Raw genomic sequence first — 27,794 nt, 5'->3', positions numbered from 1 at the left:
AGTAACAACAAACAACAACGGCGATCAACCTGATTTTGAAAAAAAAAAAAAAAAAAAAAAAAAAAAAACAACCCCAAGAGTGAATGATGCTTCAATTGGGAGCCTCAAGTCCCGTTTTGATCTCCCTTCTGTCCTCTATAAATTTCACGTATCTGACCCTATGTGATTTACTTGCCAAAGCGGCCGGGTTGTCACAGCCAAACACAGCCTCGACAAGTTTGAGCTGAGCGAGATCGAGGAATTTTTATGTTTTGTTTGGATTGGGTTTCCTTTTGTAAAACTTTGACATTGCAGATGAGAAATAGAAAGCACCACCTGCAACCTGCAGACTCTCAGACTCTCGGTTGACGGTCTCATCGCCGACGATCGTCCAGCTCCTGCTCTCGGCGCTCTCGGTCACGCTCGCGCATCTCGCGGTCGCGATCACGGTCTCGTCGCTCCAGTTCGCGCTCACGCCCTCGCTCGCGATTGGCTTGGTCATGGTCTCGATTCTGGTCCCACTCGCGCGAAGGCCTTCGGTCTTGATCGCCCCTGCTGCCGCTCCATCCGCCGCCCGCGCGATCTTGCTGTTGTTGTTGTTGTTGTTGTTGTTGTTGTTGTTGAGATTGGAACGAATGCTGGGGTTGGTTGTGCATCTGCATGGGTGGTTGTTGCTGCTGGTGGTGCTGGAACTGTTGCTGCTGCTGGTTCCACAATGGAGGCGCGTGTTGGTTTGGTAGTTGCAACAGCGCCGGAGGTGGTCCGCCGTTCATCATTCCGGGTGTCTGCATCAATCCCATTGGTGGTTGACGCATGCCCTGACCTTGCCCCGAGCCGAGCGGCAACAGAGGCGCTGGGCTTTCTGAAACGGCAAACCGATTTGGCCGGCGTGGTGGTTGTTGCCCTGTACTTGACGCGTTGGCGCTTGAGTGCGCCGTCGAGGACCCGCCCAGCCCCGGAGGAGCCGTCAGTCCCATGCCTGGAATGACAGAGCTTGAGCTCACAGTCGGCTGTGCGGATGGCAGACCGAGGCCAGGCACGACCATGGATTGAGCTGGCATAACTGGAGCAGGTCCCTCTGCAGCGATTTGCAACGCGTGGAATTGAAGGTTAGTGTTGTCACACGGTCGAGCACACAAAGCCAAAAGGAAAAAAATAAAAAAATGTAAACACCCCTTTCAACCACCAACAACTCACCCTCATCTTCCAGGCCGGCGAGAGGATTAGAGTACCGGTCCTTCAACGTTTCGCCGGGCCGTGGCCTTGTCCAAAACTTGGTAGAGTGGTCATTCGAGGCCGAGCAGATGACATGGCCGAGTGGATGCCAGGTCAGCGTCCAGATGTTGCCGTCGTGCGCGTTTTCCACGGCACCCAGACATTCATCGACACCCACCATCCAGTACATGAGGGAGCCGTCCGACCCACCGCTGGCAAACAGCTCCTCGTGGACGGGATGCCACGAGAGCGAATCGATATCCATTTTGTGCCCTCGGAAGGTTTGCATTTCTTTCATGACACGAATGTCATAAACCTTTATCTGGTGGTCTCTAGATCCCGAGATAAACCAATTACCGTTGGCATTCCACTGGATGGAGTGAACGGGCATGTGATGCGCGTATCTGCAGTGAACACAACGCAACCAAAATAAATAAAGGGTGTAGCAAGCCTTCGGCAGGCCAAACCGCTCTGCACTGCTGTAAGATCATACATTGTTGAAAGTGCTCCGCTCTTTTCGGGAGTGCTGCGAGTATCCACGCGCGGGTCCCAAAGGCGAATTGCATTGTCTTTGCCTCCCGAAACAATCAACGATTTATGCGGATGCCACTCGACGCATTTGACGTCTTGTACGTGGCCTATCCCGAGGGGGAGAGTACATTCAATGCAAACACACACACGCACAGAGTTAGTGTGCAGAAACATGCAAACGTGCCAATCACAAAATCAAGAACTTGACAAAAACTCACCTTCATACCGGCGCTCTTCCACACATCGGGCAAAGTCAAACACACGGACGGTACGGTCGTCAGACGCTGTTGCGAACTTGGCGTCTGACGGAGAGATGCTAACGGCACGGATGGGGTCGCGGTGCGCTTGGAACATTTTGACATTGTTCATGTTGATTTGCCAGTATTTGATAATGCCACCGTGGTCGGCCGTGATCATCCAGCTGTCTGAATGGCTCCACTTCATGGCGCGGACGGCCGTGTCGTGTGCCTGTCAGTGGAATTCAGCGGCGAAAGTTAGTTTGTGAAACCGCATCAGGCATCCATGCTGAAACGCCAGCACAAACCTGCATGATGGTTTCGAAATTGAATGTCAAACCATTCCATAGAGTAAACTCGCCAGTAGAAGCGCCTGTAACCAGCCTTCGACCTTCTGGGGTCCACTATTGCGGCGAGAATTCATTCACGAGTCGTGAGTTCGCTCGAAGGCATCCATAAACCAAGAAAATTGCACAGTCACAATCGCCATACCTCTGCACAATAAATAGGACACCGTTGCTTGTTCCATGAGCTATGCACGTGCTTTGTCATCACAGAAGACGCTGGTGTTTGCGTGTACGCGATTGGCAATTCCAGCTGAACCACGAGAGTGTGTGAGAATGGTGAATGCGTTCGCCAAGCGTCTAGTTTCACAGGTTCCGTGAAACGAAATCCACTTACTTCGCGCACAAACGACTCGTCAGGCGGGAGCAGGGCGGAATACCGCGACGTGCGTTGCCAAATTCGTTTCTATTCAATGACAAAAGTTCCCAAACGCCAAAATGGCCATCCATTGTATGAATCGAGTGAGAATATACTATTTGATTTCACAACGTCCCCCAATCTGAGCAGCGTAGATTGACGAGATCTCGAGTTTTGGCTCGTCCAAGTCAACCCACCCCCACACTCCCAAACCCCAACGGATCTCTCGACAAATACATAAACACCACATCCGTTTCTGTACCTCCAGGTAGGTGATGGCGGATGCGTTGTAGTCGACGGTGCGACGAACGACCGCCTTTCTCATCCGCTTGCCGTCAAAGCCCGGGCCGCCTGGGCCGCCCATCATGGGGACGCCGCCTGGGCCAAGTGGACCGCCTGGACCACCGGGTCCGCCAGCCCGCCCTGGTCCGAACGCAGGCCGAGCCGAGCCAGCCGCGCCTGGTCCGCCGACCTGGACGAGCACCGTGTTGTTGTTGCTGCTGCTGGCGGACGATCCCGACGACGACGACGGAGGCCCGCCACTCATCATCAGCGACATGTGATGTTGTTGCTGCTGCTGGTGGCTGTTGTAGCCGTGATGTGGCGGGCGGCCGAACTGCTGGAGTGGAGGCGGTGCTCCAGATCGCTGCTGGCCCGACATTGTGCAACGGAAAGGAACAAAAAAAGGACTGAGATGAGATTCTGGTCAAGCAAACTAGGACAGAGCACAGTAGAGAAACAAAAAATAGAAATAGAGCAAAAGGAGGGAAAACGTCAAAGCAGTAGGATTTGCTGCGACTGAGGATGGACGGATCTTAGAACGAGGCAACTCTCTTTCGACTCACCATCGTCCTACCATTCTTCGCAAACATGAATGACCTCTGTACAGTATTTACATCAACGTGACATTGGGACGATCACCACACCTCAACTCGATCTCAGTCTTAACTTGCTTTTGATTTTCGTTTCAACCCTTCACAATGCAGCGCACGTGCGAGCTGTGCGGTCTGAACGCGGCGCCGTACGCATGCCCACGGTGCGGCAGGCCGTACTGTTCCATTGCCTGCTTCCGAAGCGCGCGCCACGGGGACTGCTCAGAGGGCTTCTTCCGCGACATGGTGTTTGAGTCGCTGCAGACAAAGGACGCGCACACTGCTGCTGCCCATCATGAATCCGAGCCGGCCGAAGTCACGCGCCAGAAGGAGGCCATGATGGACCTGCTCCAGCAGATCGAGCTGCAGTACAAGGAGGACGCGGCCGGGTTTGCCGATCTGGCTGCAGAGATGCAGATGCAAGCGGACGACGACAACGCTTCCTCATTCTCGTCGTCGACCGGATCAAGCGCCGCTGCGAACGAGCCAGTAGACGACCTGGCAGAGCGCATGGCTGACATTGACCTCGAGGCGGCCTCGGCGGACGAGATCTGGGAGCGCATGTCGGTCAGCGAGCGCGCAGAGTTTGAGCGCGCAGTCGCGGATGGACGCGTCGCCAACTTTGCTCCGTTCCAGCCGTGGCTGCCGTGGTGGAGTGGTCCAACAACGGGCAGCTCAAGTGCTACGCATGATGAGGGAGAGGGCGCCTCAAGCAGCAGCAGTGTACCGACGGGAGTGTCGAAATCGTCGAGAGTGCTGATCGAAGAGCTTTCCTCCAACGTGAATTCGGACGGTTTGACAGCAACAGCAGAAGAGGGTGACGACAAAGAGCAAGGGGCAGACAGCCCAGACAGCCTGGACGAGCAACCCGTCGCGCCGACGCGTGCACCCACGCCAAAACCGCTGACAAACGTCCCTGCCTTGTCGACGTTGATTGGGCCGGGCAAGCAGCCTGCGCAAGAGCTGTGCTTCCATCTGGTTGATCTCGTATACGCGTACGCGTTTGCCATGCGACTGCATAACGGCGACACACAGGGGCTGGTTCTTCCCATCGCTCAAGCCATGCTGGCTGTTTCAGGCGTGCTTTCGGCAAACAGTGTTCATCACTCCGTGGATGCCGCAATCGCTGTCTGCGTGGGCAACCTAGCGGCGTACCAGCGGCAGTCGGCGGGATTGCAAGCCCCGCTCAAGGCAGAGTCTTCGGAAGACGCGTTTACTTCCTCGGCCGGTCTGGAAGCCATGCAGGACACATCCGTCATTCTCAGCTCCTTGCCCCGAATCCAGTCCGCCATTGCAGACATGCATGCCATTCTAACGAGCGCGTTTCCAATCCCCCAGAAAACTACCGCAAAACCACAACAAGCCGCCACAGCTCCGACAGCCCAGTCCAAGCCGACCGCTCGTCAAAAAACCGTCAACGATCTCGTTCATCACCACTTCCAAACTCCAAAATCCAACACATCATCAACTGCCACTGCTAGCAGCAGCCACCATGCAAGAGACACCCCTCTAAAGAAACAATCCACGCCTGCAGCAAGCAACAACGTGGCAGTTAAACCGCAGCAAACGATTCGAAAAGTCTTCTTCTTTGCATCCTGGGCCAACGAGGCGCTTTCCGACCTTGCTTGCCGTGTCCTTGCCGCCGCCGTGTCTGCCGAGCATGCGGTGCGTTACAGGCAGGCCAAGCTATACCGAGACGCCAAGGCGCAAGTCGACGAAGAGCGCGAGCGAGCCAAACGAGAGCAAGCTCGTGCGGCTGTTGTTCAGCGCATGGCGCCTCGACCAAAGTTAATCCAAGAGTTGTGATTGTCGGCATGGGAAGAAATAAAGCGAAACAAGTGGTTTACAATGTTTGCTGCAATGACGACAATTGAGATCCACACCATAAAAATGAACCCGCAAGGTTGCAAAGTCCTTTTACTGCCTGGTTCTTGCAATGTCGCGTTGACATCCAAAATTCATTGGCAGAGACTTGTCCAAAACACAAAATCCTCACATCAACTACACTCACAACAACCAAACCAATGCACACGGCAAAAAAAAAAAAAACCAACCCAAAAATGACTGCGCCTTCAAAAACGGCTAAAGTCCCGGCCAAACAGCGCAAGCTTCAGCCAGTCAAGGGCAATGGCAACACGCACACGCACAGTTACAGAGTTGCTGAGGTAGGCGCCGCGCCAGAGGAAGAAGGCGGCCGTGCCGGAGCCAGTGATGCCGCCGCCAAAGTCGATGGCAGCATCTTCGTGGCCAATGTAGGCCAGCGATCCCATGTGGTGGTAGTGGAATGGCTCGAAATCCTTGTAAGGCCGCTTGTAGGCAAGAGCTGTCGCTTGGCGGGCCAGCCGCTCCTGGTCTTGGGCGGTCGTCACGACGCGCGAGCCCTCCGGAAGGACGGCTGCCACCGCCACGGCGTTTCCTTCAATGCCCGTGGCAGCCTGGCGCTTGGCCGTCTGGTGCAAGATTTCCGCCGCAGCCTTCTCGGAGGCCGCAGTGGCTGTGGAAGCAGGACCGCCCTCCTGCTGAGCGAGGAAGGTGCGCCGGTCTTGGAGCGCGAGGTAGTTGAGCTGCCGCGCAATGTACTTGCCCTGCTGCGAGGCAACCTGTGCCGTGGCCGGGAAGGCTTTGAGCTGCTTGTCAATGTCTGCCAAGAATTTGCCAAACTCGGCCAGATCGAGGCTGCGGTTGTCATCGGCGTCATACTGCGAGAAGAGCTTTTTGAGCTGTCGGACATGCATCTCCATCTGCGGGTAGCGCTCGACCGCGCGGTTGCACATGTGCTCAAACTCCTCGTAGGAAATCACGCCGTCATTGTTCTCGTCCGCCTCGGAAAAGACGTCCTTGACGTTGGTCAGCAGGTGGGGCATGGCCATGGTGGCACAGTCGCCGATTGCAAACATGTCGCCACCGGCGCCAATCACGCGCAGGCGCGAGTCCGTGACGAGTGCGCGACGGTGGTTTTGGCTCTTGTCGAGGTGGGTTGCAATGGTTTCGACCAGCGGCACTTGCTTGATGCCCGTCGACCAGACGCACATGCCATAGTTGAGCGTCTTGGGGACGTCCTTGCCGTCAATGCGCTCCGTGTACTCGACCGACGTGGGGTTGACTTGCAAGACACGCGCGCGGGTAATGACGTTGATGTTTTGCATCTTGAACTTTTTCTCGGCGTACAGCGAGATGCTCTCGTCGTACGTGTTGAGAATGTGGTCGGCAGACTGCACGAGAGAGACGCTGACGTACTTTTGGCAGAGCTCGGGGAAGAGATGCACCAGGTCGTCGCGCACAAGATCGGCAATCTCGGCCGCCACCTCGACGCCCGTGGGACCGCCTCCGACAATCAAAAAGTGCAGCAGGCGCCGCTTTTCGTCCACAGGGGTGGTTGGCAACGCGGCCTGCTCAAAGTTGTCCATGATCTTGGCGCGAATGTCGCGGGCATCCTGGACTTGCTTGAGGAAGTGGCAGTTCTTCTCAACGCCCGGCGTGTTGAACGTGTTGTTGTGCGCGCCGACCGCGACAACGAGGCGATCATACGGCAGCTCAAACAGCTGGTCATGCTCGTCCTTGCACACGACCGTCTTGCGCCCAAAGTCGACATCCGTGGCGCCGGCCTGGACAAAGTGGGCTTGGGCGTTGGCGCACATCTTGCGCATGGATTCGACCAGGCTGCGACTCTCCACCGACCCGACGCACGCCGATGGCAAAAGCGGCGTAAAGACGAACGCACTCCGTGGCGAGACGACCGTCACGTCGTACTCGCCGGGAACGAGGCCCTTGATGACGCCGACCGCGGCCCAGCCCGAGCCCAGAATGACCAATCTCGGCTTGCGTCGGCGACTATCAATGTCCGCCTCCGCCGCCGTCACGACTGCAAACAGACCCATCGTGCCAGCAACAGCCACAGTCGCGAGCGCAATGGCCGCCGCGCCGCGGAAGGACCCCTGGCTGCTCTGGTTGCTCTGGTTGTGGTTGTGGTTCTGGTTGTTGTTTGAATTCTGGTCATTCTGCGAGCTTGCAATGGAATGAGCAGAGCGACGCCCGAGCGCAGGGGCTGCCGTCAGAAGGGGATGCGACGAGAGAGACGGACGAGGAGCTGCAGCGATGCGGTGGACAGGCAGAGAAGGGGATGCGCTTCGAGGCGAGTAAGTGGCGAATGATCGCGAATGACCGTGAGAACGAGAGTGAGATTGAGAGTGGGACGATGAGGTCGCAGCAGCAGCAGCAGCAGCAGCAGCCAGCATGGCAGAGGATGCGACTTTGGTGCGCACGACAGCAGAACGCAGGCGAAGGCAGGTGGACGAACACGTTGAGGCCAGCATTTTGAAATTTTGGCGTGTACGACTCGTATTGAAGATTGAATGAACAAAACAAAGTGGAACTGATCCGCATTCAATCCATGCCTCAATGCAAGTGTCAAGAAAACATTCATGGTTGATTATGGAGCGTCCTGCAGATCTAAACGAGCGGGGGCACAGGACGGAAGCAATTCAAAGGGTCAAGTTTTGAAATCCAGAGCAAATACTGTACAGTACAGGATTGCATCGCATCGCATCAGTATCGCCCTCTCAGACATTCGACTGTAACACCATTCGACAATCATATTCCATTCGCAAGACTCACTCACTCTTTTTTGTGCATCACAATGTCGTTGTTTGATCAGTTCAACAGCAACGAGATTGACGACATTGCGCCAATGGCGCACATGAGCTCCGAGACGGACTTTGACGAGCCGGTATGAAGCGATTGCTCAGCTAGTCAGCGCGTTGCATTCTGGGAAGTGCGTGTGGGGGAAGGATGGGGGAGGGGGGAAGGAGGGGGAGCAGCCGAACGCGAGATCTCTTTCTATTGAAGCCACATTCGTGCTTGCCCGTGCGTGCTGCCATGAGCGCAACCACTCACACATTCTGAATCCAATTGCCCACCTCGCCGGGACTTCTGGTGGGCTTGGTCTGATGGTGGCGCAGATTGGCTCGTCTGGTTACATTAGCGCTCGGCTCAATCTCGAGGAAGAGCTGCCAATCTTCTCCAAGAAGCTGGTCGACTACCGACCGCCGCACCCTGTAAGTCAGCTCTCCACAGCGCAGCTGATGTTGATCAAGAGCAGCGAGCGACAGAGGCCGCGGCTTCACTCACTCAGTCACTCTCGCTCGAATTCACTCATGACACTCACAAACCATTTCCGTCTGCTTTTCCTTCTTCATCGATCAAAGCTCGTCAAGCTGGTCGTCTCAAACGACATTATTGTCATGGCACTGGCGAACAGGTCGGTCTCGCGCCTCAGCCTGGACAACGCTGCCGCCATCGACAACGTCGAGGTAATGACCAACCAGCTCATCGTCTCTCTCCACTCTACTCTGTTCAGTTTCCGAGTCCCCTCACCTCACACATTCGTTTCTAGTTCACGAAACGCTTGGATGATTCCATCCACAACATCTTTCTGGATCCGTTTGGTCGACACTTGCTCATCTCGATGGCTTCTGGAGAAGTGTACTACCTGCACGCGAGCTCCAAGAAGGCCAAGTTGCTGAGCAAAGTGAAGGGTGTGATTGGTAAGGGTTGCTTCTGTTGAGCGTTTCTGACTTGCCTTCGAATCGAGGACGATTGGGAGGAACTGGCGCTGACAAACATTGATCGTCATCGAGCACAGATTCCGTCGCATGGAACCGCCTTGCCACGGCACAGGAGCTCTCGACGCGCGAAATCTTGATTGGCACAAACAAGGGCATGATTTACGAAGCGGAAATCGAGCCGAGCGAGCCCGGCATTTTCAAGGACAAGGACGAAAAGTATTTCAAGCCGGTAAAAGTCTCCCCACCCTTCTTGCGGTCTGCAACCATGAAATCCCTCTCATCCTCCACTCACCTGATTGCATCAACTTCTTTCTGCTGCAGGTGTACAACATTGCCAAGGACGGCGTCCAACCCGTCACCGGCTTGCGGTTTGAACAGTTCCCCTCCAACATGCAAGACCCCAAGGACAAGCGCTACTTTGTGATTGCCGCCACGCCAACCCGCATCTACCAGTTTGTGGGCGTGGTCAGCACTGGCGAGACGCCTATTTTTGGTGGTCTGTTTGCCAATTATGAAATCACGCCAGGTATATCTCAAAGCGCTTCAAGTTTTTTTTTCTCTCTTTGATGCTGTTCGCGTGCATTGCTGACTTTTTGTTCCCCCCCCCCTCCCCCGGCTTGCAGGATTTCACGAAATGCCCGGCGATCTTGGCTACAGCGAGCTGCACTTCTTTTCCCAGCTTCGCGGTCTGCCACAGTCGTTCGCTTGGCTCACCGGACCGGGCATTTACCACGGCTCGTTGCTCTATGGCTCCCAGAATGTCGGCGACTCGGTGCTCGAGCAAACATCGCTGCTGAACTATCCCACATCGGCCACCGGCGGTTCCGGAGCTCCGTTCTCAATGTGCATGACCGAGTTCCACTTTTTGCTGCTTCACCGTGATCACCTTCAAGCCGTGTGCGTGCTGAACGGCGAGGCCATTTACGAAGACACTGTTCCACGGTAGGTGTTCCACGGTGACAGCTTTTTGAACGAATGCCTTTCTATTTGATGTCGCTGACTTTTTTTTTTTGTGTGTGTGTTGTTCGATTTCAGCAAATTTGGCGCCCTCCGAGCGCTTGCCATGGACTCGATCAAGGGCACGATCTGGGCCTACTCTGATTCAACCATTTTTGAGATTGGCGTGCACAAGGAGGACCGCCACGTGTGGAAAATGTTCCTGGAGAAGGGCCAGTTTGAACTCGCATTGCAGTACTGCCACGGCAACCTGGCAAACGAGGATCGTGTGCTCAAGGCGCAGGCTGAGCACTTTTTCGCTGCGAAAAAGTACAAGCTCGCTGCGACGTACTTTTCGCGCACTTTCTCGTCCTTTGAGGAAGTCGCGCTCAAGTTTATTGAAAAGAACGAGCGAGATGCACTTCGCGAGTATCTTTCTCGCAAGCTGGAGGCATTGAAGCCCCAGGTAAGCAGCGTGTTGCTGCGTTGTCATTTATTCATTGTTGGCATTCACACCCCCCCCTGCTCTACTCATCCCTTTGACAACAACCATTCGTTCGTGCGATAGGACAAGACGCAAAACGCAATGATTTTCACGTGGCTGGTCGAGATTTTCTTGTCCCAGTTGAACAGCTTGCGCGATGACGGCGAAATGGACAAGCACAACTCGTTGCAAGAAGAGTTCCGCAAGTTCCTCGCCGAGCGCGTGAATGTTGCTCTGCAAAACACCGACTCGAAGCAGGCCAAGGACATGGACGTCAAGCCGGCCACGTTTTACGACCTGCTCGCAAGCCACGGTCGCATGGACGATTTGCTCTACTTTGCAGGACTGATTGAAGACTACGAGCGCATCATCAGCCACCACATTCAGCACGAGAATTGCGTCGCAGCACTCGATGTGCTGACAGAGCAGCAAAAGAATCTCGAGCTCTATTACAAGTTCTCGCCCGTGCTCATGCAACACGCGCCCGGTGAAACCATTCTTGCGTGGATGCGCAACGGCAGCCTGGATCCCCGTCGCCTGATTCCAGCGCTTGTCCGTTACGACACGTATGCGACTCTGGGTGCTCCTCGCAGTGTAAGTTCGACTGATGATGGTTGCAGTGCTTCTTCATTGGCTTCAGCTGGGCGAGGCTCAACGCGCAATCTTTTGGATGCAGGTCAATCATGCCGTCAAGTACCTCGAGTTTTGCGTCAATCAGCTGCGCAACACGGACCAGGCGATTCACAATTATCTCGTTTCGCTCTATGCCAAGCTTCCTGACGAAGAGCCCATGCTGACATTCCTGAGCAACCAGGTAGCGGTGGAGAATTGTGCTTTTTGTCTTTTTGTCTTTTTGTTATTCTCGAGCATCCGGTGAACCTGCCTTGTCGAGAAGTTTCTGACGACCTGTCTTTTTGTTTTTCAACCCCTTTTCGGTTCTTGCGTCGATTTTCTCAGGTTCAGGCCCCTTGCTTTGATCTCAAGTATGCCCTTCGATTGTGCACGCAAGAACAAAAGAAGCGTGCCTGCGTCGAAATCTACTCTGCGATGGGCCTGTACGAGGAGGCTGTTGAGCTTGCTCTGCAAGTGGACATTGAGTTGGCCAAGGAAAACGCCAACAAGCCCGAAGACGACGAGCAGCTCCAGAAGAAGCTGTGGCTTCGCATTGCCCGCTATGTCGTCGAGATTGACAATGATATTCTCCGGTGAGCAAGTGGTTCTGAGGGCGTGGTGCATGGTCTTGGTGATTTTTGTTTTGCTTATTTGTATTTGTTTCGCCTCGTTTCATCATTCTCGTTTGCAGCGCCATGGCCTTCTTGACAGAGTCCAACCTCCTCAAGATTGAGGATATTTTGCCCTTCTTCCCAGATTTCGCTACCATTGATGATTTCAAGGTTTGGATTTAGTTCTTCTAGTTGGTCTTTGTTCTTTCTCTCCTCACTGACCTGTTCACTTTTTTTTTTCGTTGGATCTGCAGGACGCTATTTGCAGCTCGCTGGAAGAGTACAACCGCCACATTGAAGACCTCAAGACTGAAATGTACGAAGCAACAGAGAGCGCCAACTTTATTCGCACAGACATCCAGGAGTTGCGCAACAAGTGCATCATTGTGTCTGGCGCGGACAAGTGCGCGCTTTGCAACTTCCCCTTGCTCGCGCGGCAGTTCTACGTCTTCCCTTGCCAGCACTCGTTCCACGCCGACTGCATGATCCAGGAGTTGCTGCCCTTCCTCAACAATGTCCAACGAGCGCGTGTGTCTGATCTGCAGCAGCGCATCAACCAGGAGCGCATGAACGCGCAAGTTCTCCGCGCGAGCGGCGACTCGTCTTCCGAAGTGGAGCCCACCGTTGTCATTCCGAAGGGCGATCGCTACAAGGTCTGTTTGGGGCAATGTTTTTTTTTTGTGGTTTTATGGTCTGTTTGGCGCTCGAATCTCACTCTTTGCTCTGGTGCTCTCTTCTTGTGTTTTTTTTTTTTGAAAAATTTGGCAGACGGAGTTGGACGATATTGTGGCAGGCGAATGCTTGTTCTGCGGCGATCTCATGGTCAAGACGATTGATCAGCCATTCATTTCGTCTGTGGAGTTGAGCACCGAGGGTGCCAGCTGGCGGTTGTAAATTGATTTATGTTCGTTGTGTTGGTTGTTGATTTTTGTGTCTCTCTCCGTGGCTGTGTCTGTCAACGTTGTTTGTTCGTCGCGCGCAATTTGTGTTTCATCAATAGGATTTACAGTAAACTTGTTTTTTTTTTTTTTGAAACAGGCAATAAATAGAACAAAAAAAAAAAAAAAAACTCATTAGGTTTGCATGGCGGCCTGGCCAGGATCAAGCCCGACATGCTGCTCTTCAACGGCACGCTCTTCCACAAACAGCTGCATCTGCAACAGTCCGGTATGGACGGACTTGAGAGGGTGCAGGAAGGGGTTTGCCAAGATGGCGTCTCGCGGCTCGGCCATGATCCACGGGAGCCGGTGGTCCTTGTACATGCCAATCGTGCCGGACGCTTCTGGTCGAGTAAACACGCAGACAGAAAACGAACGAGTTTCGAGGTCTTTGGCGAGGACTGGCTGCAGCAAGGCGTCGCACAGGCTTATTTTGATGAGGACGGCGCGAAGCATGAGTTCGATGTCGGCCAGCGACACGGATCTCGAGGCAGGAAGTGTGGCTGCTTGGACTTCAAAGACAAATCGTTCCAGGATGGCCGTTTCGTCGGTGGACGTGTCGACCGGGTTGACCACGTTGACGGCAACGCGGGTGACCAAGCGCTTCTCCATCCAAGGACGTAGGCTACTCACAATGTCCAGAATATACCGATTGAGCTCTGGGTGTCGATTCATGTAGACGGGTACGTTGAACTGCGCGAAACGTATTTGGAAAAAATGAGCAAAGTCAGCAAAAGATCTCGGTGGATTGCCAGCTCGTTCGCGAACGAGGAACATGGGTGTCACACAAACCTTTTTTCGGCGTTCAAAGGACTCCATTGGGTAGAGCTGCCGCGCGTAGAGAATCATGTGAATGGCAACCTCGAGAAAGTCGCAAAGGATGTCCACCGACGCGTTGTAATCCAATCCCACTTGGTCCGACTGCTCGGCGGGTAGAGCAGGCGCAGGATTTGAACCAACAGGCTGTTGAGCATTACTGTGACTTGTAGTGTTAGGATGACTTGGGAGTGCAGCGGGAGCAGCGTTGACGAGATTTCGTGCACCAGCGACTTGAGCGGCAGATCCGCTTGTGATCAGTCCAGCTCCGCTCGTCGTCGAGGCGTGGTTTCCAATGAGACTCGAGAGTGGCGGCTTCATCATTGGTGGCCTGGCAGCAGCCGCCGCAGCAGCAGAGGTCGACGGCTGGTCGCGCATTCTCGCCTGCAACAGATCGTCGTCGTCAACGTCGTCGTCATCGTTGTCGTTGTCGTTGTGATCTTTGTCGTCGAGCATCATTGCGTTATTATCATTGTGCATGGAAGTCCAGCTCTGGTTTGGAGGCGCAGCAGCCGCGCGACTGTCCCGAGAGGACCGCATTCATCCACAATTCTAAAGCTGAAGCTGGACTAGCTCGCCAGATTCAGTTTACCATCGATCGTCAAGTTGGTCATCCATATTGCTTACATTGACATGACGCAGAGAAGTTCAGATTCTGAGAAAATCTCTTTTCTCTTGCCCGTAATGCTCAGTCTTCATTGCGTTTTCTCAGTCGATTCTCGCACCGCAAGCAGTGCACAGAAAACTACCTGCACACATCATGCCGCCAACACGGCCTGCGCGGAGCTCACGCGACACTGGAGCTGATGGCAATGGCCCAGGATTGCCACCGGTGCTTGTCGGACCCGAGCCGAGTGCCACGAGCGCCACGAGCAGTCCAAGGACAACGCCGACGACGCGACAACCATCTGCTCCTTCGACAAGCACCTCCATTACGACGAACAAACCTGCAACCGGCAACCGTGCGCCCGTCATTCTTGCCTCGACGAGCAAGGCGGCTGCGGCTGCATCGAACCGCACGCCGTCGGACGACCGAGCGCGACTGTGCACGGTCATCGATGACCTGACGTCGTCACCCGAGCTCGCCCAGTCCATCAGCGCAGACGCGGTGGTCGAGTCTCCACTCATGGCTGAAATCAAGCAACTGTGCAAGAAGAGCGATGCGAATGTCGTCGCGGCACATGGATTCTTACTACAACAGCTCGCTCGCCGAAACTCTCAGATTCGGCTTCTGAGCGTGCGCGTCATGAACGAGCTGTTTCGACGGTCGCACGTCTTTCGCGGACTTGTTGTCGAGGAGCTGCCCGCGTTTTTGAAGCTAGCATGTGGCATCACTGCCAGTCGTGCAGACGCTTCCTTGAGCGAAATGCTGCTCGCGACGACGGGTGCCAACGCCGGCGCCGTGGACTCTGCGCTCCCGCCTCCCGTCCCTGCAGCCAAGCTGCTGCGAACAACGGCATTGCGCTCGTTGAATGCGTGGAATGCGACGTTTGGCACGGCGTATCGGAAGCTGGCGTTGGCGTGCGACTTTTTGAGCAACCAACTCAAGATCAATCTGCGCGACCCGGACTCGTCAAGCATGACGCAGCGAGAAATCCGAGAGCGCACGACGGCCATGCGGAACCAACAAGTGCTGGAGCTGCGCCTGCGGACGCTGATTGACGATGAGCTGGAGGGACGGTTGGACGAAGTTCGCGAGACCCTTCGAGAGACCAACGCTGTGATTGAGCTGCTCGTGCCATCGATTGATGGGGCCACGGGCTCGGGCAATGTTTCGAGCGCGAGTGGTGCGAGCCATCTCACCGACCCTCAGCTGACTGCTCGCGCACACGGTTTGGGCTCGTCCCATTATCAACTGGAAGTGGCGCTGGACGGGCGTGCGTTGCAAATTCGACGCACCACCGACAACAAGGCGCTCATCGCCACCATCACCGATGCGTGCAAGCTGATCGAGTCCAGACACTTGCCGTTCATTGCGTCGTACATTGATTTGCTCGTTCAAGTCGGTGAAGCTGCGCTCGACTCCCACGCGACCCAACACTCGCGTCTGCGAGCAGCTATTGACGTCAAGCGTGAGCTGCAAGCCATGCTGGACAAGGCGCACGAGCTCGAGTTTGTCGGTGCCGAGCCGCTGGTGGGTGAGGAGAGTGACGACGAATGGGAGGCGGTTTCTACTGGAAAGCCCCCTGTCGACCAAGAAGACGGGAACGAGGACGAAGCGCAAATTGCTGTGCATTTGGAGCGCGACGACTTCAACGACGACGACTGGGTTTCAGGGAAGCGCAGTCGCGACGACGATTCCGTGGACGAAGAGGATGCCGATGATCAGGTTCAAGAGGAAGCTGCTGAGGCTGCTGCTCCTTCAGTCGCAACAGATTCCGTCGTTTCGACAGCAAATGCACCATCCAATCCAACAGTCATCGCCACTCCCAAGCCAACAACAGCCGGAAGAGTCGTAGTTGCTGGATCGACAGTCCCCATCCCAAACATTAACGCCATGGACACGGCGCATCGGTTTTGGGGCAATCGAGACAGCGATGATTTGATGTCGGACGTTCCGTCAGCGATGCGAGAGGTGCTCGAGACCAGCGTCGTGACGTACCAACAAGAGCCCCTTGAGCCGGTAAAGTGGGCTTGCCGTGCACCCTTGGGCAAGGCAGGGCGTCTGTGCAAGCGCATGGATCGCGAGGTGTGTCCGTTTCATGGGCGCATCGTTCCAAGGGACGAAAGCGGCAACCCTACCGATCCCAAGTTTCTGGAAGAGCTCGAGAAACGCCGGTATGCGGATGCGCTGGTTGCCGCGAGCGCGATTTCTGCGTCGGGGAGCGTCAAGGTGGCAGGGCAGCGAATGACAGCTGCCGCCAAGGTCAAGCGAGCCAAGCTCGAGGCGCCCGGCGTTGCCCTGGGACGAGCAGCACCTGGTGCAGAGGCTGGAGGCGAGCTCACGGCGCGCAAAGACGACGCAGATCGCTTGTTTGAGCGCGATACGGCCACGGTGCAGGCCTTGCGGGCGGGCCATTCTGCGCTGGACGTGGCGTTGGCGCACGCCTTGACGACGAATGCGCCTGGAAGCGAGCGCGTGAATCGTGAATGGATGGGTCTTGAGCGTGATATTTTGTCCTCGCCCGCCGTGGCTGGCACGCTGGCGTCTCAAAAGCCAAAGCCACGCCTGACGGACATTTCTGACGCGAGCTCCTCGGTGTCGTCGTCGTCGTCGTCAAGTGGCGGCGGTGGCAGCAGCAAGAGGGATCCAGTCGCGTCCTTTGAAGCTCGTATGCGGAAGGGCAACGCGTCAAGGCGGGCCATTCTGGACCGAATGGAGGCGCAGGAGGACAAGGCGCGCAGGGACCAGTTTGGCGACTTTTGGCAGTATCGTGAATAGTGCATGTATGTGGTTGCTTGATGTGTCTGTTATTTATTCTCCAGTTGTTCCAAGAAAATCTGCACACGAGTCAAAGCGCGGGCATTCGCTTGGCAATCATTCCTATGAATCTTCGAGACTGGTTGTGGTTTGATTCGAAGACATGCTGTTCGAGGACATGCTGCTCGAGGACATGATGTGCGAGGACATGCTGTTCACCCTGAATCGAGCTGAGAAGCTGAGAAGATGAACTTGGTCTCAGCTTCAAGCGGTTGCTGTCGACTGACATCCAGAAAATAGACACATCTACGTTTGGAGGGTGAAATCATTTTGAAATGCAAGTACAACGCTCTCAAATATTGATACATCTATTGTCAGTCGTTTCTCATACTTTCAAAGATGGTCAAGTTTGATGCCAAGTTTGCCGAGAAGCTCTCGATCCTGTCTCACCACAGCGTGGGCATCCTGACCCGCCTGTACAACCTCAAACAGGTACCTCATCCTGCAGACGGAAGCATGTTGTTGAAACCCCGTGTTGGCTGAGCAACGCTGGAGAGCGAGCGAACGAGCGTCAGAGAGATAGAGCCGATCTGATTCCAGTCCAGCATCTCTCTCTCTCTCTCTTTCTCTCTCCGCTCCTCTCCTTCCCCTGGCCCTCCAATCGCTCGCCGTTTTCATCTCTCTCCCTCTCTCTATCCTCTTTGATCTCCCTTCGCTTTCCTCCATCGATCGTTCCCCCCCCCCCTTATTTTTTGCCTTACGCTCAACCTTCAATTTTTTTTTTTTTCAAACAAGGCAATATTTTTGTGTTGTTTGGCTTTTTTTTTTTTTTTTTTTTTTTCCATTGAATCGCTCCCATTCTCTCCATTCTCTCACTCTCTCCCTCGCCCCCCTCTCCCTGACTCTCTTCACTCACCTGGTCCAATCACAGACGTTTGAAAACCCAGAGACCCGACCGTCGTTCCTCTCAGACAAGGTCATCGAGCCCGTCCTCAAGAACATGGTCAAAAAGTTCCCGTTGATCGACAACACAAAGGTCAGTCACGCTTGCCCCCCCCCTCCACCTCTCTCACGCTGTCTGTCTATGTTTGCATGACTCTGCTATGGTGCGCTTCTTGTACGCGCCCGCTGTCTCTGCGCCCGGCTGCCACACGCTTCACGCCTTTTGTGTTGAAACTATTGGCTTTTTTTTTTTTTTTTTTTTTTTGATTTTCAACAATTTTCCAACAATCATCATCTCACCAATGCAAACAAACTGAACCAATCAAACAGACCATGTCAACCCCAATCCCTGCACGACGCGTCGAGATCGCCAAGGTGCTCGAGCCGCACTACTACACGCTCCTCGATGCACTCGAGTTCAAGGACGTGGCTGCGGATCTGCTCACCTCGCTCGGCTCGACCGTGTCGGCCTGCAACCTGGCCGCCAACTTCCACCTGACGCGCGGCTTCCTCGACCTCCTGGTCAACTACGCCTCCGCCATGATCATCTTGTCGCGCGTCGAAGACCGCAAGGTGATTGCTGCCCTGTACTGCACGACGCACGAGCTGAGCGCCAGCTCGGCCGAGCCCAACTATGGCCGCCTCTCCCAGTGGCTCTCCGACTATGAGCTTCCCATTCGCCGCCTGTCGGACGACTTTCAGGGCATTTCGCGCTTTATCGCCTCGGCCATCATGTCGTGCCGCAGCCACTACGGCCGCTTCCACATCCAGGCCGCCCTGCTCCGCCAGTCCAACATTTTCCACATGCTCACGAGCCGCACCGACCTGCTGGTGCCGACCCACACCACCGAGGTTCTCAGCGACGTGTTTGTCTCGCTCGATCGCATGACCAGCTGGATTGTGATTGGCTTTCTGCTGTGCCCAGCCGAGCTCGACCACTCTGAGACGAGCGATCTGCTCCGCGTCGCCCTCATTGACGGCTTTATCACGCCTCTCTTCCGCGACGAGGTGCTGCACATCCACGCAGAGTACGAAACCACTGCGGCCTTCTACAAGACCACCGGCCGGTTGACCAAGCTCAAGCAGCTCGTTTCCGACTGCGCTGCCTTCGCCGTTCAGTCCAGCGGTGGCTTTCACCGCGAGCGTCGCCACTTTTTCCGCCAGAGCATCCAAGACCTCCAGCTCTTGTTCACCGACAAGCCGGGTCTCCTGGGCCCAAAGCTGCCCAGCCTGCTGATTGTCATGGGCCTCGCGCGCGACGAGGTCATCTGGTACTTCCGCCACTGCGAAGCCGCTCCTCCCAAGACCCGCGGCAAGTACAAGGACACAGAGTACCGCGACAACACGATTAGCGAGCTCATTTTCTGGCTCAAGGAGGCCGCCGCCCTGGTCAAGTCGTCCGAGACCATTCTGCGTCAATACTATGGCGAGTTTTTGGCCGGATACGATCTCGAGCTGCTCCGCGACGCAGTGTCCAACATTCCATGCCCGGAGGAAGAGTCGACTTTGATTACCTCGTTTGTCGACCTCCTCAGCGGCCTCTCGCCCGCCACGCTGGCCTCCAATCCGCCCTCCTTTGCCGGGCTGCGTCTCGACTGGTTCCGCCTCCAAGCCCTCATGTCTGTCAACAAGGCGCCCGTGCAGCTGGCCAGCTACCCAGAGCTCACCTTGTACATGAATCTGATTTCCTTCCATTCCTACGGTGTCGACGCTGTGGACGAGCTTGTTCGGCAAACCTCGTCGCTCACCGGACTGGTCGCCTACCGCCGCGAGCTCATCAAGCACTTTGAGCCGTGCATGAACACGCCTCGCCAGTCGCGATACTCGTTCGTCTTCCCCGCCATTTGCGGCGAGTTCCCCTTGGCAGCCCACGAGTTTTTGGCCGAGGAGCGCGCCCTCCTGGGCCAAGTGAGCGTCAGCCTTGCAGACAAGTTCCTGGAGCACATTGCGTCGAACACGGCCCGCACCGTCCACCAGTACTGTATGGAGCACGTGCGGATGGGCCACGAGCTGCTGCCCGTCACTGGCACCCAAACCCTCATTGCCGCCTTCAACGAAAAGGTGGCTGCCGCCAAGGAGGCTGGCCGCAAGCCCACGCGCAAGGCGGTCGCCCCGCCGCAGCTGCTCGCGCGCAACCCGACCGTCATTGCGCACTTATCCGAGTTGCACTTTTCCCTGGCCGATCTGTGCTGGTCCATCAGCCACGACAGAACGCTGCGCGTCTTTGACACTGACTTTTGCCCTCGCGAATACCTCGTCGAGGCGCTGCAAAAGCTCTTTTCCGGCGCTGTCGTCGGTCTGATGGGTTTCCGCGACGAGGAGCACCGGATCAACCGCCCCTCGATCCTTCTGCAAGCGACTCTTGCGTACATGGAGGGGTTGTTTTCGCTCGAGAATTATGGTACAAGGGGGGAATGCAGTTTTTTTTTTTGGATGTATTTTGTTGACTTGGCTTTTTCACTCATTTTGTTTTGTTCGTTTGGCGCGCCGCAGTCGATATCAATATGCTCGAGCTCTTCTACAACGTCCTCCAAGAACAAACGCAGCTGAAGGACCGCAACGGCAAGCCGACAGTCGCCACTGGCTACTCGACGTGGTACATGGACTTTTTGACGCGTCAGGTGGACACTGGCCACTATGCCTACTCGGCTCTTCGTAAGAGCTTTGTGAGCCGTCAGGACGTTCCGTTCAAGGCCGAGCAGTTTACCGATCTGCCCGGTAAGTTTGTTGTGCAGTGATTGTCCGTCAGCTCGTTTTTGTTCTCATTTGTTTTGCTGTGTCGACTCGGTCCCAGAATTGATGTCACTCTGCCAGCTCATCGGCCCTTACGGCGTGCGAAGCTTGGATGAGATGATTATGAAGATTTTGACTGCCGAGGTTGGTCAGATCAAGGTAAAGCGAAACAGATAGAGCAACAATGATTAGTTTGTGTTCATCATGACCCTCACGGCACACCTGTTGCTTGGGCTCCACAGGGCTATGTCATGAACAACCAAGACGGCCTGCAGATTCTCCAAAAGTCATGGCACGACGCTGCTCGCTGCGCTGACGTGCTCAAGAAGCTGAAGAGTGAGTTTTTTTTACTTTTTTTGTGTGACAGCATTTGGCAAAGGCTGGGCGTCTTTTTTTTGTGGAGCATGCAGCTCAGTTCGTTCCTCTCCATCTCGGTTCTGTCTAGACGTCGACGAGCTCATTGTTCGCTCGTTGCGAATTGGCGCCCTGCTGAGCTTCCGTTCGCTGCTCACCGAGGCTCTCTCGCTGGTGCTTGCCACGCGCGCTCCTTTGATCGCCAGTTGCGTGAAGGACATGCACGAGTTCTTCCCGGATGTCCGCGATCCTTTGGTTTGTTTTATTCGCAAGCAGTGGTTGCATGTTGCACTTGTGTCGTTTGGCGCTCGCTGACTGTTTGTGTTTTCCATTGCGCAGTTTGCCCAAGCTGTCGACCGTATTGCGTTGTTGGCCGGCATGACCATCGACATTGATCCTGTTATTTCCGACGCGCTCAAGGAGCATTGCAGTACGTTCATTTCTCATTTTGATTTGAGCTAAACAACAACAAACGAAAAAAAAAAATCCTGCTTCACTCACCCCCGACTTGGAACACTGCCACAGTGAACCCTGACTACGATTTCAAAGTCTGGAACCTCCTGCTCGTCTTCTTTGCCGCTTCGTTGTGCACCCTTTCGACCCGCGAGACGTCCATCTACAAGCCGGCGCTCGAAGCAAACGCAAACAACGCGCACTGCCTGCCGTTGGTCATCCACAACCTGTCCTCCACCCTCTTGTCCCTGACCGCCGAGGCCGATCAGCACATTCCCGAGTGCCAGAAAGAGTTTTTGACGGTGGGGCGCCAAATTGCTGCTGTTTTTTGCTTGCTTTTTTGCATTCATCGTGACTCACGCATTGCCGTTGTTTGATTTCTTTTCCATTTTTTTTTTGATTCCGTTGGCAGATTGCATCCGTCTTGTTGATGCGACAGCGCGCGGACGCCAACAGCACCAGCAAGGACGCGCCGAAAGAACTCGACTCGATTGTCATTATTCTCGACAAGTTTGTCCAAATGTCGCCCTTCCTCAACGCCGAGGAGCTGGAAGAGTGCCTGCCCTACACGCTTCTGCAGGCTTCGTACAGTGTTCTGCATCAGCGACGGGCTCCCACCGGCAGCAAGAATGTTGGGTTTTGATTCTGCTTCTTTTTGTGGTTTTGTTGTTTTCGGTGCGAAAATTACTGGTGCGAAATTTTGTCCTGGGACTAGCGTTGTAATACAAATGTTTTTTTCTTTCTTTCTGTTGCCAATGCGAGGTCGCGGAGGTCTGTTTGTGTGTGTGTGTGAATGCGAATGACTCTTCGGTGGGTGTGTGAGAGAAGTTGCGTGAGATCGCGTGTCAGGGGCATGTGAGAGAGACGCAAACGGTGTTTTGGTGTGATGGCGTGGGGCGCGGCGAAGCAAGCGTTTGAATGCGCCGGCCTTCCTTCGCGATTCGGCTTGCGCAATTGCATCGTAAATCTGAGATGGCTCAGTGCATCATGCACGCGAGCGAGTGTCAGGGACCCAAAGTGCTGGCTGGCGCTGGCTGGTTGTTATGAATGCGACGCCAAAACCCGCAATCTCGCCTCACTTTGTGCCACCTCGTCCTCGTGAACGCTTCTTGATCACCGATAGTATTCTATTTTTGACCAATTACCGAACTTGATGAAACAAAAAAAAATTACAAACAAAAAAAGCCCAACAACAAATCATGACGCTGCACCCTCTTTTCCTGAAACCACAAAAACGACCCAAACCCGCCCCTGTTCGCCGGTTCGCTGGGAGTTTTCCAGCTTTCCAGGGGGGTTTGGGCTGCTTGTCCCTGCCCGCACAGCCCCAGCCGTATGTGTCACGTAATTACGTCCTTCTTTTCGGTGATGCACGTCCAATAGCGATGCTCCCCTGTCTCTCGTGTGGCAGCAGAACGTCGTCACAGCCCGCATCTGTGAGTTTTTCCCCACACTTGATTTCCCACAATCGCGTTTCGCATCGCGGTCAGATTTGTTACTTCCCCCTGCTTTTTTTTTTCTACTATCGACACACCCAATCTACCACATCTCGCACTCTCTTGGAATGCTCATCCGCATCCAGTTTGCATTCTGCGCCAGTTGATTGTTTGGCTTTTTTGCCTCCTTTTTTTCATTTACCGGCAAATCGTTTTTTTGTTTTTTTTCCTCCAAACCCGCCTCCCTTTTTCTCCTTTGGCTTTGGGTTTCTTCGACTTTTCCCTTTCGTCTTTTTTTTTTTCGGTCTTTTTCTCTTGCTTTTTGGCGGGCCCTTCGCAAGTCGCACATTCGCAATGCAATTTCCCTCTCGTGGCTGTTTCGCCCCACAGACTCGCACTTTTTGACGTTGTTGTTTTTTTGTGTTTTTTCCGCTTGCCTTTTCTTTTCTTTTTCCGCCAAACAATCAATTGCTTTTCCATTCGTCGTTTGCACGTCGCTTGCCGCTCGCAACCAAGCCTCGTAATTTTTCCTTGTTATCTTCTTGTTTTCTCTTTTCTACGCAAAATGCTGGGGCACCACGCGCTCTCTTTCCTGACACGCATCACGCACTGCTGGATATTTTTGACTTTTTTTTTTTTTCTTTCAATTTTTTTTTTCTTTCAATTTTTTTTTGCCTTTCAATTTTTTTTTCAGTATTTTTTTTTTTTCGATAATTGTATGGGATTTGCATTGGCCAGTCCTCAATTTTATTATTTTTTAAAATCGATTAATTTTTTTTTTTTTTATCCGACACGACAACAAAGTTTGATAATTTTCTCCCTCCTTTTTTTTTTTTTTTTTTTTTTTTTGCCGCTGTTTGTATCACCCGCTCTTTGTATCACCCCCACCACTCTGTCCGATCTGCTTCGTCTGGCACAAATGGACACAGCAACGCTTGTGGACGCCTCGCCGGTGGCGGTGTCGTCGCCGACGTACTCTGCGAGCGGCAGCAGCGTTCTTCAGAAGCAGCACGCTGCTCCTTCTACTTTTGCCCCAGCCAGCCAGCAACGCTCGCCTCCCCCAGCCTCATCGCAGCTGCGTCCACCCACCGCGACACCCATCTGCGCCACGTCCACCTCGACCATCCTGATGGAGCTCGGGCTGGCAGGCACCGCGATGGTCGACCCGCCGCTGATGGGGACCGTGACGACAGACTCGATCAGTAGTGACCCTTCACCCTTGATTGCTGCTGCTGCTGCTGCTTCTGCTGCGGGTCTGGCCCCTCCGTCCGCCTCCTCCTCCGCCATGCTGATGGCAAATTCAAATGCAAACAGGGAGTACAACCAGCTGCTCATCCAGCAGCACCAGCAACAACAGCACCAACAGCAACAGCAGCAGCAGCAATTGCTCATCGCGGGTGCACCTTCCTCATCGGGACGTAGCCAACCGCAAGGCACACCTTCACCGCCCCTCTCTGCTACCACTACTACTACCACCACGACTGCTGCACCCTTCCAGCACCAGCTGCTGCAGAGCACCACAGCTTTCAACAACAGCGCAACCTCATTTATGGCGGATGCGCTGGCCTCGGTGGGTGGCAGCACGGCTTCGTTTGGCGGTGATCCGGCCGGCGAACAATTGGTTGATCCCACGACAATGCTGCTGGCCCAGCAGCTCAACCTCGCGACATCGCACCCGCAGGTGGTGGCACAGATGCAGGTGCTGCAGCCCGCCGAGCGAGAACGCTACCTCAAGCAGCTGACCTCGTGGGTGGAGCAGCAAGTCCTCCAGCAGCTGTTGGTCCAGCAGGCGCAGCAAACAGACCAAATCGAGCAGCAGATGCAAGCGCAGGTCGCGAGCATGCCGTCGTCCAACCCGAGTGCCGGGGCTGCGGCGCTCCGAGCGTCCCTGAACAAGCGGAAAGCAAACGCGATGGCCATCTCCGACGCCGAGCTCGACTTTGCGCAGTTTGGCGCGGTGAGTCAGCTGCTCTCCCCGACCACCACCGCCTCCACCAGCATTGCCTCGGTCAGCCCTGGAGGGCGGACGGCGTCGTCCTTGACTTCGACTGCCTCGCTGAGCCCGGCGTCGGCCGCGTCCATCTACGCCATGACCCAGTCCGGTTTCCCTGGCGACGACCCGGCCTCCTTGTTTGGCGACGCGCTGTCCGGCTCTGGCTTGCACAGCGGCAGCGGTAGCGACTCTGACACCAAGGCGCCCAAGTCCGCCTCCAAGCAGGGCAAGGTGGCCAAGTCGCACCAACAGCAGCGGTCGGCGCTCGACGAGCTCGACGAGCTGTCCGACCTGGACGCCTACCTCGAGGACGACGAGTCCAACTTTGGGGCACCGTTCAGCGCGACCAACTCCAAGGCAGCCGCAAACTCGCGCAAGCGAATTTCGCACATTGCCTCCGAGCAGCGTCGCCGCAACGGCATCAAGCTCGCCTTTGAGCACCTGCGCGATCAAGTCCCCTCGTGTCGCCCTCACGATGCCAAGGCCATGATTCTCCGAAAGGCGGCAGACTACATTTCCGCACTCAAGAAGGAGCGCACCGACCGCGGTGAGGTGGACGACACCACCGAGCTCCGCAAACGCGTCAAGTTTGCGACCGACTTTATCGCGTCGCTGACCAAGCAGAAGGCGCAGCTCAAGGACCAGCTCGACCAGTCTCAAATCCGCATCTCTGCGCTCGAGAATGCTCTGGCATCAGGCATCGCTGGCGATCGCCTCGAGTCTCGCAAGCGTCACATTTCTGCTGGCCCTTCCGGCGAGCCTTCCAATCAGTGGCCAACCCTCGACGACGGAGCCTCCGCCATGTCCGGCTATGGCGCCTCCAATGGCATCGCCGGCAGTCGAAACTCGCAGCCGCCTCGGCCATTCATGTCGACGTCGGTCAGGCTGATGTGCCTGTGCGCGCTCTTCACCTTCTCCGTGTACACGCCGCAGATTGTCGCCCACGTCAACCAAATGCAGGGCTCGTTTGATGCACCGAACGCTGGATCGGGCCGGACTCTCCAGAGCTTTGAAGTCGACTCGGACCAGATGGCGCGCATGACCTCGTTCTTTTGGCTTGTCATTCGCGGCATCATGTTTTCCCTGGCCATCTTTGGTGGTTGGATTACGGCAATTGAGCCGTTCAGCTCTGTCACGCCCAACTCGCGTGTCTTTACTGTGGCACGCGAAGCGCGCAAAGCTGGTCGCAAGACGTGAGTTCATGTTGGTTGTTTTTTTGAGCGTCGTTCATGCTTCTCATCTCACTCACTTCCACCTCTGCTTATTGATTGATTGACGCGTATGATAACCACACCACACGCACAAACAGGCTACTGCAACTGGGACAGCCGGCCATCGCTGAAAGACACCTGCTGAGCGCCCTAAACCATTTCGGCGCTCGACCGCCACCGGCCACCGAGTTTGGCCTCATCTGCGGCATCATTATCGAAGCCCTCAAGCAAGTGACGCACATGCTCTTCTTTGGACAGTGGCTTGCTCGCTATGCCGTGCGTCACTCTGGCTCTGCTGTGGTCACGGCCGAGGTTGCCAAAACATACCTGCTGCTCAACCAGTTGCACTTTGCTGACGTACACGATCTGCCGCTGGAGGCATGGTACTATGTCTTGCGCGCCATCAACTTGGCCGAGTCTGTCGAACCGAGCCAGACCTTGATCAAGGCTTATGGCAATCTCGCCTTCATGTGCGGCTTCCGGATGCCCAAGTCCTGGATGGGCTTTGCCATCCAGTACATTGCCTTGCCCTACCACTTCCGCTCTGTGAGGATTCACTCGGGCATCAAGTGCTCGACGAAAACGAACGGCTACCTCCGCGTGTTGCGAGCCTGGGGCGACGTGGCCCTTGGCGACTTTTCGGCAGGCGACCGACGCCTTGGGCGCGCGGCTGCCAACTTTGAGCAGAGCGGACTGCCCAACATGGCTTGGCAAATCAAGGCATTCCACGCGGTCATGCACATCATGCAAGGTCGCTTTACGGTCGCGAAAAGGTTTTGCCAAGAGTCGCTCGTGTCCAAGGAGCCCGACCAGCAGCTGCAGCTGTGGTGGCGCAGCCTCCTGCAATGCGTGGCCAGTGCTCATGACGAGTCGTTCGACGCCTGGAAGGCCACCTTTGAGCAGCTCGTCTCAGAGGAAACCGAGGCGACCAAGCTCTCGTGGCGCGAGAGCGGTTTGCTTCGCAGCGTCTTGACAAACTCGCTGCTCGCCTGGATGCACTTCCGACAGGGCGAGCACGACACGTCAGTCGAGTTTGCAATCAAGGCGATCGACTATATGCGCGGGACCAAGCCCATCTCTGCCGGCGCCGCCTTCGTCGGGCACAGCCTCGTTGGCCAAGCGCTCTTGTCAATGTGGGTGCGCTACGAGACTGCGCTGTCGGAGAATGCTGCTCCATCCATTGGCGGTGGCATCCTCCCCTCGCCGCGTGTCGACGAAACCGCTCCAGAGCGCACCGTTCCCATCCCAGACCAGTTCAAGCGCATCCAAGATTTGACCGTGGCAAACAACGAGCTTGTCTGTAACATTTCGAGAACATTCCCTGGTGTCAAGCCTCTGGCAGACTACTTGGTTGGCCGGACGCACCGTGTTCGCGGACAAAACGACAAGGCCACGCGAAAGCTGCGAGACGCCTTGTATTATGCCGACCGATTCGACATGCCTTTCGACAAGGCGCTGATCCAACTCGAGCTCGCGCAGCTTGATCCGTCGTTGGATGAGGGCATTGCCTACGTGCAATCCGCGCGCGAGCAGTTTGTTGAAGTTGGTGCGCTCTACGAAGTTCGACTTGCTGACGAGCTCCACGCCTCGCTTCGTCAACGGCATCAGAAGGCTGGCCTGTAAAATGACGCATGAATTTTTTTTTTTTTTTGATGTTTGTGTGTGTGTGTGTGTGTGTTGTGTTTGCGTTTTGTTGGTGTCTGTTTTGTCTTAGGTGCATGTTTTGATTGCTTCCCTCTGCTTCATTACCAATTGTGAGAATTGAAAGAGTCATCATAGTGAAATAGACTACTAATTGGTTGAAAGTGTGATGAAAAT

The 27,794-nt window shown here is 55.2% G+C and overlaps 8 protein-coding genes across 8 annotated transcripts; 5 read left to right on the top strand and 3 right to left on the bottom strand.

Annotated features, from left to right (window-relative positions):
• Positions 1-234: 234 nt before the first annotated feature.
• On the bottom strand, positions 235-3,337 carry CAOG_00235 (hypothetical protein). Its single transcript, XM_004365049.2, has 8 exons — positions 2,926-3,337; positions 2,643-2,711; positions 2,454-2,558; positions 2,270-2,365; positions 1,944-2,193; positions 1,688-1,832; positions 1,177-1,598; positions 235-1,057 (listed from the first exon to the last, which is right to left on the bottom strand). Exons 1-8 carry the CDS (start codon positions 3,322-3,324, stop codon positions 354-356), a joined length of 2,190 nt encoding a protein of 729 aa, XP_004365106.2. The 5' UTR covers positions 3,325-3,337; the 3' UTR covers positions 235-353.
• Positions 3,338-3,738: 401 nt separating this feature from the next.
• Positions 3,739-5,427, top strand: CAOG_00234 (hypothetical protein). Its single transcript, XM_004365048.2, has one exon. It carries the CDS (start codon positions 3,779-3,781, stop codon positions 5,339-5,341), a length of 1,563 nt encoding a protein of 520 aa, XP_004365105.1. The 5' UTR covers positions 3,739-3,778; the 3' UTR covers positions 5,342-5,427.
• Positions 5,428-5,449: 22 nt separating this feature from the next.
• On the bottom strand, positions 5,450-8,102 carry CAOG_00233 (NADH dehydrogenase; the record flags this gene model as incomplete). Its single annotated transcript, XM_004365047.2, has 2 exons — positions 5,450-7,580; positions 8,057-8,102. The coding sequence occupies 2 exons, from the start codon at positions 8,100-8,102 to the stop codon at positions 5,608-5,610; spliced, it is 2,019 nt and encodes a 672-aa protein (XP_004365104.1). The 3' UTR covers positions 5,450-5,607.
• A 64-nt stretch (positions 8,103-8,166) lies between these two features.
• Positions 8,167-12,782, top strand: CAOG_00232 (vacuolar protein sorting protein 18). Its single transcript, XM_004365046.2, has 14 exons — positions 8,167-8,261; positions 8,494-8,589; positions 8,740-8,844; positions 8,928-9,078; positions 9,177-9,328; positions 9,421-9,625; positions 9,723-10,041; positions 10,135-10,501; positions 10,604-11,113; positions 11,196-11,333; positions 11,477-11,724; positions 11,823-11,913; positions 11,997-12,395; positions 12,511-12,782. The coding sequence occupies exons 1-14, from the start codon at positions 8,172-8,174 to the stop codon at positions 12,634-12,636; spliced, it is 2,997 nt and encodes a 998-aa protein (XP_004365103.2). The 5' UTR covers positions 8,167-8,171; the 3' UTR covers positions 12,637-12,782.
• A 33-nt stretch (positions 12,783-12,815) lies between these two features.
• On the bottom strand, positions 12,816-13,872 carry CAOG_00231 (mitotic arrest defective protein 2B; the record flags this gene model as incomplete). The annotated part of the gene is made up of 3 exons (XM_004365045.2): positions 13,473-13,872; positions 13,058-13,373; positions 12,816-13,024 (listed from the first exon to the last, which is right to left on the bottom strand). The coding sequence occupies exons 1-3, from the start codon at positions 13,818-13,820 to the stop codon at positions 12,816-12,818; spliced, it is 873 nt and encodes a 290-aa protein (XP_004365102.2). The 5' UTR covers positions 13,821-13,872.
• Positions 13,873-14,862: 990 nt separating this feature from the next.
• CAOG_00230 (hypothetical protein) lies at positions 14,863-16,878 on the top strand (the record flags this gene model as incomplete). The annotated part of the gene is made up of 2 exons (XM_004365044.1): positions 14,863-15,630; positions 15,679-16,878. The coding sequence occupies 2 exons, from the start codon at positions 14,863-14,865 to the stop codon at positions 16,876-16,878; spliced, it is 1,968 nt and encodes a 655-aa protein (XP_004365101.1).
• A 359-nt stretch (positions 16,879-17,237) lies between these two features.
• Positions 17,238-22,070, top strand: CAOG_00229 (hypothetical protein). Its single transcript, XM_004365043.2, has 10 exons — positions 17,238-17,349; positions 17,789-17,893; positions 18,130-20,200; positions 20,293-20,517; positions 20,594-20,691; positions 20,775-20,868; positions 20,978-21,141; positions 21,226-21,316; positions 21,412-21,641; positions 21,752-22,070. Exons 1-10 carry the CDS (start codon positions 17,257-17,259, stop codon positions 21,980-21,982), a joined length of 3,402 nt encoding a protein of 1,133 aa, XP_004365100.1. The 5' UTR covers positions 17,238-17,256; the 3' UTR covers positions 21,983-22,070.
• Positions 22,071-23,523: 1,453 nt separating this feature from the next.
• Positions 23,524-27,781, top strand: CAOG_00228 (hypothetical protein). Its single transcript, XM_004365042.2, has 2 exons — positions 23,524-25,958; positions 26,075-27,781. Exons 1-2 carry the CDS (start codon positions 23,692-23,694, stop codon positions 27,597-27,599), a joined length of 3,792 nt encoding a protein of 1,263 aa, XP_004365099.1. The 5' UTR covers positions 23,524-23,691; the 3' UTR covers positions 27,600-27,781.
• Positions 27,782-27,794: the final 13 nt, after the last annotated feature.

Source organism: Capsaspora owczarzaki, assembly GCF_000151315.2.
Source record: "Capsaspora owczarzaki ATCC 30864 unplaced genomic scaffold supercont2.1, whole genome shotgun sequence".
NCBI lineage: Eukaryota > Filasterea > Ministeriida > Capsasporidae > Capsaspora > Capsaspora owczarzaki.
The sequence above is the reverse complement of the archived record's forward strand: the minus strand, read 5'-3'. Positions and strand labels throughout refer to the sequence as shown.

What these genes read in the sequence shown, in the direction of transcription:
- CAOG_00235 (XM_004365049.2), bottom strand. Translation starts at nt 3,324, where the DNA reads ATGTCGGGCCAGCAGCGATCTGGAGCACCGCCTCCACTCCAGCAGTTC. An exon ending in CCGCCATCACCTACCTGGAG is followed by an intron (nt 2,712 to 2,925) that starts GTACAGAAACGG and finishes GTCATTGAATAG; the next exon opens with AAACGAATTTGGCAACGCAC. An exon ending in GTCCTATTTATTGTGCAGAG is followed by an intron (nt 2,366 to 2,453) that starts GTATGGCGATTG and finishes TCGCCGCAATAG; the next exon opens with TGGACCCCAGAAGGTCGAAG.
- CAOG_00234 (XM_004365048.2), top strand. Translation starts at nt 3,779, where the DNA reads ATGGTGTTTGAGTCGCTGCAGACAAAGGACGCGCACACTGCTGCTGCC.
- CAOG_00232 (XM_004365046.2), top strand. Translation starts at nt 8,172, where the DNA reads ATGTCGTTGTTTGATCAGTTCAACAGCAACGAGATTGACGACATTGCG. An exon ending in TGACATTCCTGAGCAACCAG is followed by an intron (nt 11,334 to 11,476) that starts GTAGCGGTGGAG and finishes CGATTTTCTCAG; the next exon opens with GTTCAGGCCCCTTGCTTTGA. An exon ending in CGAAGGGCGATCGCTACAAG is followed by an intron (nt 12,396 to 12,510) that starts GTCTGTTTGGGG and finishes AAAATTTGGCAG; the next exon opens with ACGGAGTTGGACGATATTGT.
- CAOG_00228 (XM_004365042.2), top strand. Translation starts at nt 23,692, where the DNA reads ATGGACACAGCAACGCTTGTGGACGCCTCGCCGGTGGCGGTGTCGTCG. An exon ending in CGCAAAGCTGGTCGCAAGAC is followed by an intron (nt 25,959 to 26,074) that starts GTGAGTTCATGT and finishes ACGCACAAACAG; the next exon opens with GCTACTGCAACTGGGACAGC.
- CAOG_00229 (XM_004365043.2), top strand. Translation starts at nt 17,257, where the DNA reads ATGGTCAAGTTTGATGCCAAGTTTGCCGAGAAGCTCTCGATCCTGTCT. An exon ending in GCAGTTTACCGATCTGCCCG is followed by an intron (nt 20,518 to 20,593) that starts GTAAGTTTGTTG and finishes ACTCGGTCCCAG; the next exon opens with AATTGATGTCACTCTGCCAG. An exon ending in GCCAGAAAGAGTTTTTGACG is followed by an intron (nt 21,642 to 21,751) that starts GTGGGGCGCCAA and finishes TTCCGTTGGCAG; the next exon opens with ATTGCATCCGTCTTGTTGAT.